The sequence below is a fragment of the Littorina saxatilis genome, linkage group LG7 (genome assembly GCF_037325665.1).
Source record: "Littorina saxatilis isolate snail1 linkage group LG7, US_GU_Lsax_2.0, whole genome shotgun sequence".
Lineage (NCBI taxonomy): Eukaryota > Metazoa > Mollusca > Gastropoda > Littorinimorpha > Littorinidae > Littorina > Littorina saxatilis.
Window position 1 is genome coordinate 44,995,660 of NC_090251.1, and position 15,126 is coordinate 45,010,785.

The 15,126-nt window shown below is 41.4% G+C and overlaps 1 protein-coding gene across 1 annotated transcript in view; it reads right to left on the minus strand.

Annotated features, from left to right (window-relative positions):
• The window catches only part of LOC138971570 (tyrosine-protein kinase BAZ1B-like), a 63,183-nt gene that overhangs the window by 25,584 nt on the left and 22,473 nt on the right, over nucleotides 1-15,126 (minus strand). Inside the window, exons 22-31 of the mRNA XM_070344332.1 lie at nucleotides 14,493-14,553; nucleotides 14,041-14,148; nucleotides 12,516-12,681; nucleotides 10,397-10,539; nucleotides 8,259-8,399; nucleotides 7,179-7,226; nucleotides 5,939-6,111; nucleotides 5,475-5,545; nucleotides 4,152-4,441; nucleotides 1,946-2,023 (exon numbers count right to left, since the gene is read on the minus strand). Of these exons, the coding sequence (XP_070200433.1) occupies nucleotides 1,946-2,023; nucleotides 4,152-4,441; nucleotides 5,475-5,545; nucleotides 5,939-6,111; nucleotides 7,179-7,226; nucleotides 8,259-8,399; nucleotides 10,397-10,539; nucleotides 12,516-12,681; nucleotides 14,041-14,148; nucleotides 14,493-14,553 (1,279 nt within the window). The remainder of the gene's footprint in view (nucleotides 1-1,945; nucleotides 2,024-4,151; nucleotides 4,442-5,474; nucleotides 5,546-5,938; nucleotides 6,112-7,178; nucleotides 7,227-8,258; nucleotides 8,400-10,396; nucleotides 10,540-12,515; nucleotides 12,682-14,040; nucleotides 14,149-14,492; nucleotides 14,554-15,126) is intronic.

Here is a 15,126-nt window from a genome sequence, read left to right on the forward strand (position 1 = left end):
ACGCACAGACACACACACATACACCACACCCTCGTCTCGATTCCCCCCTCTACGTTAAAATATTTAGTCAAAACTTGACTAAATATAAAAAGGAACAATCTCACCGCTAGAAACAGCTATGAGCAGACGGGGAGCCGAGGCCGGTAGGTGTCAAGCAGACAGCAAAACCGGCCTAGGAGCGAAATCAAGCACGACCTGTCTCTCTGGCTGAAAGATGTCGAATGAGGGTGTCTCGTATCGGGTACGAGATCTGTGGCGTGATGCACGCTACGGGAGGCAACCCAGGGTAGCAAGCTTGCTACTTTTTTGCTTGGGTTGCTTCCCTTATACTATAGACGGGATAGCGTTTTTCAGTCAACCTAGCATCTCGACTGCGTCAATGCTAATATGTGACTCGGAGTAAGAATATGTAATTTAATTACAGTAGAATGGATACTCCAAAATCTTCCAAAGGCTTTCGACAACAGAAACTTTAGATCGACTCTTGAAAAAAAAAATTGATTTAATAAAGAGAGACCTTTAAACATTGAGAAATCTTTGCATCTACAAAATATAAAACATGAGTGAGAAGCATGCATGCACACAAACACACATACAGAAATATCCACAAACACACACACAGACATGGGAACCCCTGTATTCTCATAACACTCTAGGTGTATTTTAAGACAAGAAGGGCAAAGCCCATACGACTCACATGCTTGACCTTTACATGACCTTGACCTTCAGCTAAACCTAGCAATGACATCATACACTAAGAACTGCTTTACACATTTTTCCTACCAAAATACATGTGACCTTGACCCAAGGTCAAGGTCATCCAAGGTCATGCAACACAAAGCTGTTAATTCAAGACATAGGAAGTACAATGGTGCTTATTGGCTCTTTCTACCATGAGATATGGTCACTTTTAGTGGTTCACTACCTTATTTTGGTCACATTTCATAAGGGTCAAAGTGACCTTGACCATATGTGACCAAATGTGTCTCATGATGAAAGCATAACATGTGCCCCACATAATTTTTAAGTTTGAAACAGTTATCTTCCATAGTTCAGGGTCAAGGTCACTTCAAAATATGTATACAATCCAACTTTGAAGAGCTCCTGTGACCTTGACCTTGAAGCAAGGTAAACCAAACTGGTATCAAAAGATGGGGCTTACTTTGCCCTATATATCATATATAGGTGAGGTATTAAATCTCAAAAACTTCAGAGAAAATGTGAAAAATGTGAAAAATAGCTGTTTTTTAGACAACATTTATGGCCCCTGCGACCTTGACCTTGAAGCAAGGTCAAGATGCTATGTATGTTTTTTGGGGCCTTGTCATCATACACCATCTTGCCAAATTTGGTACTGATAGACTGAATAGTGTCCAAGAAATATCCAACGTTAAAGTTTTCCGGACGGACGGACGACTCGGGTGAGTACATAGACTCACTTTTGCTTCGCATGTGAGTCAAAAAATGAGCGTACTCCGAACAGCATTTGAACATCCATGATTCAAACATGCTTCACACGCGTCCGTCGCACTGTTAATCAAGTTTACCAATACATTTAAAACAGCTGCTCCTTTCAATGTTTACTGACAAAAACAGTATTCATTTGTCAAAATACTGGATCGGCTTCGGGGTGCGCTTGTGAAGAAAAGTAGTCTAGGAATTGTTCTCATCGTATTTTTTTCCAATGATTGTATTCTAAACAATTATGAGTACAAAATACGGCAAAATCGTATGGGTTCCCAGGTCTGCACATAAGTTCCCTACAGTGTAGTAGCTATGCCACAAGAAAAATTGAAATCCAACTGACACATTAGAAAATGATATCCCATGATAGAACATTGCTGTAAGATCACAAAACAGTTGATCTTTTCAAAATCAGATAAGAACTTCCAGAGATATGATGAATCGAATCACGCAAATTTTGTCGGATTTTATGTCAACTGACCTCCTTTTTGTTGACGGGCTCCAGGAATGGCCAGCTGGAGGCATGCTTCATCAGGCGTTGCAGGATGTCCTCACACAGCTGAAAACAATAACCATGTGTCAACCAAGATGAACACGCCATCTTTAATCACACACTGTACCAAACCGAGGTCCCTTCGTGTACACTACATTGGGGTGTGCACGTTAAAGATCCCACGATTGACAAAAGGGTCTTTCCTGGCAAAATTGTATAGGCATAGATAAAAAATGTCCACCAAAATACCCGTGTGACTTGGAATAATAGGCCGTGAAAAGTAGGATATGCGCCGAAATGGCTGCGAACTGCTGGTCAATGTGAATGCGTGATGTATTGTGTACAAAATTCCATCTCACACGGCATAAATAGATCCCTGCGCCTTGAGTCCGAGTCTGGAGATACGCGCGCGATATAAGACTTCATATAACCTTACTTGTCGCCCAAGCTCTCAAGGATTGGCCGGTTTCCCCTGAACATTTCCCAAAGATTTCTTTAGATTTCGGTAGCTGAAGATTTCCCCAAGATTTCTTTAGGTTTTGATAGTTGAAGATTTCCCCAAGATTTCTTTAGGTTTTGATAGTTGAAGATTTCCCCAAGATTTCTTTAGGTTTTGATAGTTGAAGATTTCCCCAAGATTTCTTTAGGTTTTGATAGTTGAAGATTTCCCAGAGATTTCTTTAGGTTTTGATAGTTGAAGATTTCCCAGAGATTTCTTTAGGTTTTGATAGTTGAAGATTTCCCAGAGATTTCTTTAGGTTTTGATAGTTGAAGATTTCCCAGAGATTTCTTTAGGTTTTGATAGTTGAAGATTTCCCAGAGATTTCTTTAGGTTTTGATAGTTGAAGATTTCCCAGAGATTTCTTTAGGTTTTGATAGTTGAAGATTTCCCCAAGATTTCTTTAGGTTTTGATAGTTGAAAATTTCTTTAGGTTTTGATAGTTGAAGATTTCCCCAAGATTTCTTTAGATTTCGGTAGTTGAAGATTTCCCCAAGATTTCTCTAGATTTTGGTAGTTTGGCCACCAAAATTAATACCTGTTCAGGTTTTGATAGTTGAAAATTTCTTTAGGTTTTGATAGTTGAAGATTTCCCCAAGATTTCTTTAGATTTCGGTAGTTGAAGATTTCCCCAAGATTTCTCTAGATTTTGGTAGTTTGGCCACCAAAATTAATACCTGTTCAATGTACGATATATATACCCCTTGAATGGCATCCCCTAATCTTTAAAACTATTCAGATCAAATCCATACTTGTTAACATACATGTGATTTAGCCAAGCAAATTTCAGTTACCAGTTCAATGATTTGTGAAATTAATTGAACATAACTTTGTTTATAAAATTTTAAAAAATATGCAAAATCGTCCAATCTCAAGAATGATCTCTAGAGCTTAAATTGACCACTGGGCAGAACATTCTCATGCCTGGGAACTAATCCAACAAGTTAGATATTACCTGCTATTCCGACTTGGTCGTGTGACAGACGTTTTCTTCCACACGAGATTACGTTGATTGTCTAACGAAGCCGTCAGGCTGAGTTAGACATCAGCTAATCGAGTGTGGAAGAAAACTCTGTCACACGACCAAGTCAGAATAGCATTTATGTCTCACAGCTTCAACAGAGGAGAGAACAAACACGTTTTGTGTACTCAAGCTTGACAAACCTAAACACAGGAGCAGCCATTGTGGAGATATCTACTTTTTGACGGAAGTGACCGAACAACTGTGAATGACGTCTCGGTGTACGTGAATGACGTCACAGTCATCGTCACAGTCTGTATTTATTGAAGCATCGCATTCTTCATGACGTCTTTCTGTGTCTGCATCCCCGAAATGTTTGTTCACTCCGGTATCTTTGTCATCTATGTTCAGAACTCTGTCCTTATAGGTTCAGACTAACAGGCCTCCTGAGCTAGCCACTTTCCAAGGGCAGCTAAATTCGCGTATGGAAACAGTACTGTCGTCTGGGATGCCGTTTTCAGTATTCTGAGCGTTGAAGAATGTGTAAAGAGAAGAAACGATAACAGCAGGAGAAATAAAAGTCGTGTGTAAATTTTTTGGCTTTTGGAGGGACGATTTTGAGTTTGAATCCGTTCTTGCCATGCTCCTAAAGCGTGTAACATACAATCTTGCACACGTTTGCTTTAGTAGTGGCAAAGAAGGAAAGCATGTGACATAGAATGATGACAACGTACAGAGAGATCAGAAGGGGCGCGTCGAGATCGGGGTGGGGTGGTGTCTTCGTAAAAGTCCCCGCTGTGACGAGTGGAGCGTGACGCAGGCGTGTTGGTAGAACCGCCTCCGGAGTTTCTGCTTGAGCGACGATTGGACGAGGTCTTTGCCGAGGATGAGCGTGACGATGATTTAGGAGTAGGCTCTTCCTCTTCTTCCTCCTCAGACTCTTCCTCTGATTCTTCCTCTGATTCTTCCTCGTCTTCCTCCTCTTCTGCTTTGTACTTCTTTTTTGTGGTTTTTGTGGTAACAGCTGGTACAGGAAGAACACACACTTCACATTGAAAACGTTAATTGTGCAAATATCTGAGGCTGTAAACAAATGTTTAACTACTTTCACTAACATTTCAAAAGACAATAGCAACAACAAAATCAGACAATATTTTTTTTGGTAATTGACCAGAAAACGAAAACAAAACAAACAAGAGGCGAAGCCTTCAAGGCTCACGTAAGAAATCGACAAACAGTAACACAAACTCAATCACTCCGTCACACATACACACACACACACACACAGTAAGAATAGGTGACACTGTGCAAGAAAGCGAGACACTAGATCTAGATCTGTCTGTCTGCATGTAGCCTACTTACAGGGACACGACTGCCAACTAGTCTCGGCCCGCTCAAAATAACAATGACCGAGACTTTCAGTAATTCCTTCGCGTGACGTCTAACCCTCTTACGTCATAATGTGACGTCTTCAAATGACGAAATGTTAAAGTTTCTACCACAGACATACACACGCACAAACAAACACACACACACACGCACAAACAGACAAAGTTACGATCGCATAGGCTACACTTACGTGAGTCAAAAATGAAGAAGAAAAACAAGGTATTACTATCACTCTATACATCGACAATCTTTGGTGCCAGCAGACTTTCAATTTGATATATTCAAACTAATTCCTGTTTTCAAGTACAGGAGGGAAAAAAGGAAAGAAAGAAGAAAGTGAAAGCAGGCAGTGGCAGTTTTTGAAGATCAAAAATATTACCTCTTCTCTGGGGTCTCTTTTTACTTTAAATTTCATACAATGTACATTCAAACTTTTACCCGTTTTCTAGTACAGGAGGGAAAAAAGGAAGGAAAGAAGAAAGTGAAAGCAGGCAGTGGCAGTTTTTGAAGATCAAAAATATTACCTCTTCTCTGGGGTCTCTTTTTACTTTAAATTTCATACAATGTACATTCAAACTTTTACCCGTTTTCTAGTACAGGAGGGAAAAAGGAAGGAAAGAAAAAAGTGAAAGCAGGCAGTGGCAGTTTCTGAAGATCAAAAATATTACCTCTTCTCTGAGGTCGCTTCTTACTGCGACGTCGAACACCGTTCTTACAGTCGTTGCACTCCCACACACCCCTGTACCAAACAAAATCAAGCAGGTAATCAGTAACAAAACAAAGCCGCTATGGGTAATACATTTTCAATGAAGAGTTTGACTAGAAAGTTCAGCAGTTCTGAAAAACAGAAGTGGTTGTATCTTAATCGCATTCCAGTTGGACCAGAAAGTTCAGCAATTCTGATAAACAAGAAAAAAAAATCGATTCCGTAGAGAACCACCACCGTATTTAAGTAAGTATGTTCCCAAATTATCGTGAACTTCTTTCCCCAACCGTAGCCACAGTTTGGCAACAAAGGATCCTTCTTTATCATGTATTATCGGGAAGAAAATTTCTCATCAAATTTGTCGATCTCAGTATGCGTTCGTGGAATGCCTCCAGCTTTGCTGGGATAAAAGAAGCCTCCACCCACCTGGGAACACGTCGCAGCGGCGGCTGATGACAGTCGAGGTGGTAGACGCAGGGACACTTGTGACAGGCCACCAGCTCCTCCCCCTCCTCCTCCCCGGCCTCCCCCCCACATTCCTCACACTCTGTGTGCTGCACTTCATGCTGCTCTTCCTCCTCGCTTTCCTCACTCCCAGACTGCACACCAACAGATTCACTCCGTTTAACTCATTGTCTCCCAGGTACGGATATATCCGTACCCACTCATATGGCTCTCTCTCACCAAGTACGAATATAATTATCTGCTCAGACTGTTAGCTTCAGTCGCTTCCTGTAACGTCCATTTAAAACCTGGTCAACAATTATAAAAGGAAAAAATAGGGGCAAGAACAACTTGTATTGTAAACCTCTACTAGCTAACCTACATACACTTACCATCAGTCGTGAAACAGATAACTCACATTCTGAGTACATGAGGTCCAAACCCATCCTGAACTCAGGTCAAAATGAGTTCGGCTCGTTCTCTCCCTGACAGGATGCCTTGAGTTTCCTTGTCTGGCAAGGAAACCGATTTTTTTAATTTTTTTTTTACATATTTAGACCTTTTTGTAATGTATTATTGATATACCGGTAAGCAGATTCGCGATCGTCGATAATGATTTTTCATGGTGTTTTGTAATTTTTAAATTACAAAGGAATTGATATGTAAGACAGTTTCAAGCGAGCTATTTTTCGCGGCTGTATTTACTGTGCAAACAACTCTAAATATGGCAAAAGTGTCACGTGATAATCAACCGTTTGGTTTAGGCGCTATCTGGAGCAGACGATTTTTTCTGTAACCAGTTGACAGTGATGAAACCATATATCACGGTCTCCTTCCGGCAGCAGTTCCAAAATTTCGACTTGTTTTGACCTTAGAACAATGTCTTTATCATAACTGTGAAGAACAGAACGGAGATCACTGTCGAAGTCGGCCAATCTGCAATCATTTTCGTCTCGCGAACACCGATCTCAAATTTAGATCAGTGCTCGCGAAAACCATATGGGAGATAACTCTGTATTTTTGTTTTGATCGATTTGCATAGGACTGTAGCGTCCGGTCAGGGAGAGAATGAGCCGAACTCATTTTGACCTGAGTTCAGGATGGTCCAAACCTACAAAAGCATTATATATTATGAACACTATCTTTATCGACCATGTGAATACACTGGCTTCTTTTTTTACAAGGTCGTAGCCTAGGCTGACACACATTCAAATTTTCTCACCTCATCTCTGTATCGAGGAGGAGCATTAATCCGTCGCTTGGTAGAAGGCTGAAAACAGAAGCAAACGTCCAATGAAATCTTTCAGATCGAATGCACAAGATTAATTTTTACTATTTTTCACACATCATTTTTTCTTCTTCTTCTTCTTCTGCGTTCGTGGGCTGAAACTCCCACGTACACTCGTGTTTTTTGCACGAGTGGAATTTTACGTGTATGATCGTTTTTTACCCCGCCATTTAGGCAGCCATACGCCGTTTTCGGAGGAAGCATGCTGGGTATTTTCATGTTTCTATAACCCACCGAACTCTGACATGGATTACAAGATCTTTTTCGTGCGCACTTGGTCTTGTGCTTGCGTGTACACACGGGGGTGTTCGGACACCGAGGAGAGTCTGCACACAAAGTTGACTCTGAGAAATAAATCTCTCGCCGAACGTGGGGACGAACTCACGCTGACAGCGGCCAACTGGATACAAATCCAGCGCGCTACCGACTGAGCTACATCCCCGCCCATCATTTTTTCAAGAAGTTCTGTTTTCTGTGTCAAACTTTGGTTCATACATTGGCACAGGCGTGTGCACACCTGCATTCCCACCCACACCACACACTTCAGGCAAGAAAAAGTTTTAATCTTTTTTTGACAAAAATGTTCAAGAAGTTCTATTCTGTGCTGAACATTGGTTCATGCATTAGCACTGGTGTACACACACACACACACACACACACACACACACCAGGCAAGAAAAAGTAACACATATGAAGTAGCAGCAAGAGCTTCAGCCATCAGCAAGCTAAGGAAAGATAGCTTGAAAGTAAATCAGTGCCCAACTCTAGGCCTTAATAGAGAGAGGGAGTCTTAAGAAACAGAGATAAATTTACTGACAGTGAAGAGAAAGTCTGAGAAAATCAGGCCCCAATGTAGAGGGACTCTTAAAATGGAAGTTCTCATGACAAGATGTTCCACTGTAGCACGGAACTAGTCCCCAAGTGCACCACTCAAAGGTCCGTCAATGAAACAACACATAGCACATTTCACAGAGAGAAAGAAAAAAAATCAAAGAAAAAACCAAGCGAACTGACCGCACAGGCGACACAGAACCAGTCTCCCCTGGGTACATGCACCAGCTGGGGACGCAGACAGTACATGTGGAAGGCCTGGTTACAGTCGTCACACAGCAACAGCCGGTCGTCGTCCCCTTTCTTGCGGCAGATCTTGCATTTCTGAAAAAAATTCAACGTCAAACTTAAGGGTCGTGTGAATAGGCTGGTGTTTACCCCAGTCCAATGTCCAGACCTGTTTACCCCCAAAACTTGACAAGAGCAATGATCCAAAAGTCAAAAAATAGTAATCTGATGACCAAAATAGTAACCAACAATTAGCAACACAAACCTAATTTGAAGCACATTTGAAAATCGTAGTCTGGACTCAAATAAAGTATGTTTCCCCCCCAAATCCTAAAAAAATAGTAATAAATTACTCCAAAATAGAAAGGGTAAACAGATCTGAAGGTCCAAACTTCCCCAAGACAACAAACACAACTTTCTATGTATGAGTGTGTGAAGACTGAGGCAAGGATAATAATTATGACGAACACATTTTCCAAAATACTGGGAAGCTTCTGACAAATACCTTTTTCTTTTTTGCACCTTTCTGCTGTTTCAAAATTAGACGATTGAAGAACTTTAAACATTATTATTGGAAAATGTGTGTACCTACACTCGGAAAATAAAGTTGTACTGTATTGCACTGTATCACAAAACAATACAACACAATACAATACTACTTTATTATTTTAACTTGAGAAATTGATCATATCGACGTTGTCATGAAATTTTGGCGTAACTTGTTTTAGACAGCCTTTCAGGAGTACAGTAAAACCTGTCTCTAACGGACACCCTTGGGGAATGGTAATAGTGTCCCTATTAGACAGGTGTCCCTTCTTCACAGGTGGAGGGGCCGGGGCAATATTTTACAAAGAGCACGTAAAATGAACAAGACACTTTTTGTCAGTCCTGTAGTATGTATTTATTGGATTGAACATGAGACTCACTGAAAATGTGAGTAAACAAATGATACATGTAGCAAACAACAACAACATCCCCCCCCCCCCCCCCCCAACCTACCCCGTTCCCTACACACACTGTGCATTCAAACTTACGCAAGTCGGACGTCACAAAGCTAAAAATAGCTGACTCTTCATCAGTCATTCAACGGGAAATTCCGCAGTGTGTCTCGACCAAATTGGGTCAGCTCTTGTTTCATTCAGTTTTTCTAGTCTCAGCATAAATGCATGGAACAAAAATTTAGCTGTGTTAACTATTGTTTCCTTCGAACGATTGCTTACAAAGAGAGAGAGATCATCACGTCTTCTTTTTCCGATTTGATCCTCGTGATCTGTGTTTTACCACATCCCATCTCCTTCGCCACATCTCGGCATGATTGGCCGCTATCTAGTTTTTTCAAGGCAGCGACACGCTGCTCTAAAGTCAACGCTTTTCTTTTTCCTGCTGGAGATTCCATTTTCAAACACAGTAGTCTACTGTTGCTTTTGGTTGTGACTGTATCCACAATGCGGAAAAGCGAAAGTGAGCGAAGCGAAAGTGAGTGAGCGAAAGTGGGTCTCCATCTAAACAAGCCACTGATTGGTCAGAAAAGGGACAGGACAACCAATCAACAACCATTTGTGCTACGGCTACGGCTGCCGAGCACTGACTGCATAACAGTCGAGTTTTCGAAGTTGCGTTTTTATGTACGTTGTGTCCGTTTGTGACAGTGTTTACACTTCCTACGGTCCGAAAAATCGTGTCCGCGTCCGTAAGTGGCAGGTGTCCGCCCGTTAAAGGTTAGTTATTGTTGAAATCGTGTTCGTGCCATGATAAACTGTCCGTATGTAGCAGGTGGCCGTTACAACAAGGGTCCGCTAGACTCAGGTTTTACTGTAGGCCAAAACTGATTATTTTCACAATGAAATATTGTTTACATTTGTACCTGGTATGGATAGAAAGGTAAAAGAATGTTTAATCATGTATTGTCAATCATATCTAAGAGAATATTATTCATGAAGAATGATTTACTTAGTCAAGCACAAAAACATAAAAATCGCCAAGAATCGAGTTTCGCCAAAATTCCAGGACGATGACGATATTGTATTGTTTTGTATTGTATCAGATTGTATTAGACTATCTTCTATAGACTGATTGCGATGCTAGCAACTCACAGCATTCTCTGCGGATTTTTCCCACTTGATGCAGGAGTCCATCATGCTGAGCAGGACGTGTAGCCGTGACAGCGTAGAGCAGTTCATGATGGAGTGCTTCCACTGCTGCAATCGCTTCTCTGCTGCTGTCAGCTTCTTCTCGTCTGCAAAACCGGCAAGAATATTTTGCTCAAATCACGCTGTCTTGAATAATACAATACTGTCTTCTCTGCTGCTGTCAGCTTCTCGTCTGCAAAACCGTCAAGAATATTTTGCTCAAATCACGCTGTCTTAAAAAATACAATACTGTCTTAAACAACAAAAAACTCTCAAGTAGGCCGGGGTGCAGGGGCCACCAAGGCCCTGGTGGGGAGCAGGAGGGTATCAGGAGGCCTCTCCTGGCAGGAAATGTCATTATTTGTGGACAGTGTACCATAGCACATTGATCAGGACTATATAAAGTGAACGGACATGGATCGGTTAACAATTTCGCAAACACAATCTCTGATCTGGCCAAATTGGTCTCTGTAAAAAAACGGGAAGAAATTGTCCTAAAATTAAAGACAAAGACCTTCTTGTGTACACGATTCCGCTCACAATCTCTGAACTGACCGGGCTTTTACATGGGATAAGGCCCTCTCTCCACGTGTTTCCGGCACACCCCTGGCTAGTGATTGGTCCATTGTTTGTCTGCCGTTTTGCAAGAAAAGGTTACTCTTCCACAACCTATGCTAACCTGACAGTTATTTCTGAAAATCGTCTATTGCCTGACACAGACATCTTTCTCTGCAGGGTGGGACATTTTTTATGCATCAATTTCCTAAAAAGCCAAAAGTGGACAAAGCATCGACAAGTTTGACTAAACATACCACAAGTAAAAATGTAATTGCAAGGGTTGATGAGGAAGAAAACCCCTCATGAATACTACGATTCTTTCTTTACACACTGTCAATAAGGCCGGGAACAGGGAAGGCTCTTTACACACTGTCAATAAGGCCGGGAACAGGGAAGGCTCTTTACACACTGTCAATAAGGCCGGGAACAGGGAAGGCTCTTTACACACTGTCAATAAGGCCGGGAACAGGGAAGGCTCTTTACACACTGTCAATAAGGCCGGGAACAGGGAAGGCTCTTTACACACTGTCAATAAGGCCGGGAACAGGGAAGGCTCTTTACACACTGTCAATAAGGCCGGGAACAGGGAAGGCTCTTTACACACTGTCAATAAGGCCGGGAACAGGGAAGGCTCTTTACACACTGTCAATAAGGCCGGGAACAGGGAAGGCTCTTTACACACTGTCAATAAGGCCGGGAACAGGGAAGGCTCTTTACACACTGTCAATAAGGCCGGGAACAGGGAAGGCTCTTTACACACTGTCAATAAGGCCGGGAACAGGGAAGGCTCTTTACACACTGTCAATAAGGCCGGGAACAGGGAAGGCTCTTTACACACTGTCAATAAGGCCGGGAACAGGGAAGGCTCTTTACACACTGTCAATAAGGCCGGGAACAGGGAAGGCTCTTTACACACTGTCAATAAGGCCGGGAACAGGGAAGGCTCTTTACACACTGTCAATAAGGCCGGGAACAGGGAAGGCTCTTTACACACTGTCAATAAGGCCGGGAACAGGGAAGGCATGAAAGGAGAGGATACGGGCACTGCCCCCATTTAACTGACCCCAGTAAGTTGAAACATCATGATCCCATACGACCAAACGGTTATGGGTCTACCTGTTCAAATGTACCAGGTTCACTTTCTGTCTAGCTTACTGGTGTTGTTTCAACATTTATCTCACCTAACCTGGTTAATCCATCCCTATCCCAACCTTCTGTTTAGCTCTGAAACCCTCTGTTCCAGTCTTAACTAGTATGCCAGACTTTCAATAAAGGGTTATCATCACTATTCTAGAATTCTCCCTATTCAGGACTTAACTATTCTGAACAAACAGACACACAGACAACAGACAGAGTGAAGCATATACACCACTGTTTATACAGCGATGTAAAAATAAAATAAAATAAAGAAACAAAGAAACAAAGAAAAGAAAGAAACAAAGAAAAAAGAAACAGACAAAAATAGCCTAACCGACAACACATTTAGCAGACGGTCCACTACCCTAAGATATTTTCATTCACATACCTGCGTTGTCATCCTTCTTTTCACCCTCTCCATCTTGTTCTTCTACTTTTTCCTCCTCCTCTTCTTCCTGTTTCACTTCATCCTGCTCCTCTTTCTTGGGAATCTTCATGAACTTCTGAAGGAACTTGTCCATAATGGCTTCCTGAGTCTCCAGCAGACATGCACCCTGAAGACAAAACCACAAGGCTTAGTGTACCAGGGTTTCATTTACTAGTGCGCCCTGCGCCATTGGCGCATAAAATCTGAAAATGTCCCATCACAATTCCCTTCAGTGCGTCAAAGGGCGCATTGAGATTACGTACCACCACGCCGCCAAATGTACACTTTACATCGGATTACACACACACACACACACACAAACACACACACACACACATGGGTAACACGATAAAGCAGCTAATTTTGGATGGCACCATATTGCACCCTTTTACATCATTGGTGAAAAATGCGTACAGGCCTCTTTGGTGCTTCTTGCCTTCAACTATGTCCCATCGGAATTTGGTTGAGGGGGACAAAATTAATGTCCCATTGCCTTTTTCTCCCAGGTTAAACCCTGGTGTACATTTTCTCACTTACAGGCCTCATCTGCTTTTATTATTCATTTGGGATTCACATTGTCCGGGTGAAAAGCCTAAGCAGTGATACTTTTTCAAATAGCAAACAAGTCAAGAGGGGCTGATATCTTCTGTACATTTGTGAACACCAGTCGTCAGAGTAAGGCCTAAAAAAAAAATAGGTGTGGTTACGGTAACCCGACCTACCCTATTTTTAGGGGCCGACCCTATAACTTTTTATTACATTTGTCAACAAAAAAACCCCAAAAAAAACGAGTGCAGAAAACGCAATGAAAGGGAAAGCGCTCGAGTCGCACACTTATTTCCCTGTCAAGCAGGTTTAATTTGTACACATTAGAAAAAAAAAGTAAAAAAAAGAAAAAGTGATTGCCTACCTTCCTACCCTATTATTTTGGGCTATGTTACCTTAACCACACCTATTTTTTTTTTTTTGCCTAAGCAAACAATGTACTTGTAGTAATAGTCAATTTCAAGTCTCAGTCTATAAATGAAATAATGCATAAAGAGATAAAGGTTTAAATGAATACCAACAACATGCATACTTTGTATCCTCTTATTCCAAAACACATGGTTGTGCTGAATAAAAATTCTTCCTGAATTGTTTTCCCAAGCCATCAACACAATCAGATATTTGTTACTTCTCCTTGGTTTAGGCCTTTAATTCATATAACTTACTGTAATACTTGTCAAACCGCCTAATCCTAGCTTCATGCACCCATGAACACACAGAGCTGCACTTTTCAAACACACACACACACACACACACAAGTAGTCAAAAGTGTTTTGTGTAGTGTGTTGATCCACACACACACACACACACACATGTCAAAGTGTGTTGTGTAGTGTCTTGATCTCTCTCTACACACACACACACACACACACACACACACACACACACACACACACACACACACGCACACACAGTAATTGTTAAAGAAACAAATTCTTACCATAGTGGGTAAATCAGTTGCGGACATGAGTTTTGCTTCCCATACAGCATAGTCCTGGACGCCCCCCAGACCTCCATTTCTTAATCTCAGCTCCATGTCCGCAAGCTCCTGAACATTGCACATTCAATTGTAAGAGTTATTTACATAAATACTAAAACGCATTGTTGAAAAATAATAAGGTCAGAGAAAAAAATACCTACATTTATTTCTTCTTTTTCTTTGTTCATCAGCTCAAACTCCCATGTTCACTTATGTTTTTTGCAAGTGTGGGTTTTTACTTTTATGACTATTTTTACCCCGCCATTCAGGTGATTGCGCCCGTGTCACCACATGTACAAAAACGATCATGTGTGAAGTGTCACCACAACACACAAGATTAACCTGACGAGAGTTAAAGTTTATAGTTATGACTACTTAAAAATATGAATATTTTCAAAGTGAAAAAGACTTACCTTTTTGAAGCCAGCCATCATTTCTTCATTTCCATCAGATTCACGCAACTCCAAGTTGATTCTATAAGAGAAAAAAAGACCAAACATTAATCATACAATCATACCAAACATTAATCATACAATCATATCTGAAAACCAGCCGATCAATAAACAACACGAGAAAGGGATAGCAGACAGTTACGCCACAACAAGACAGTCTTCCTGAAATGAAAGCTGAACATCTTCAGCAAAGCCGGACCAGTGATTTGGCTCACACATTCACCTAACTGAAAGTGCATGTGCAGTTTGAAAACTCTGCTTGGATGTTTCTCCGAGTAACCTGTGCCATGGGGAACTATTTTTCCTTCTCTTACACCTTTACTTCTCTTCAGCACACACCCAGCATTTACGAAATTCCCAGATCAAGCATTGCCACACACTTCATCAGATGTACACGTACACCTACCACACAGACACTGTCAAACAAAAAGTCATGTCAAAATAAAAGGACTGATATAATATAATATAAGCCTAGTCCGACCTCAGAAACACCACCCATTCAAAACTTCCTTGATTTACATTCCAAAACACTGTGAGCACACACACCCTACCACATACAGTCTTGCATGGCCAGTGAACACTCTGGTCCAATGCA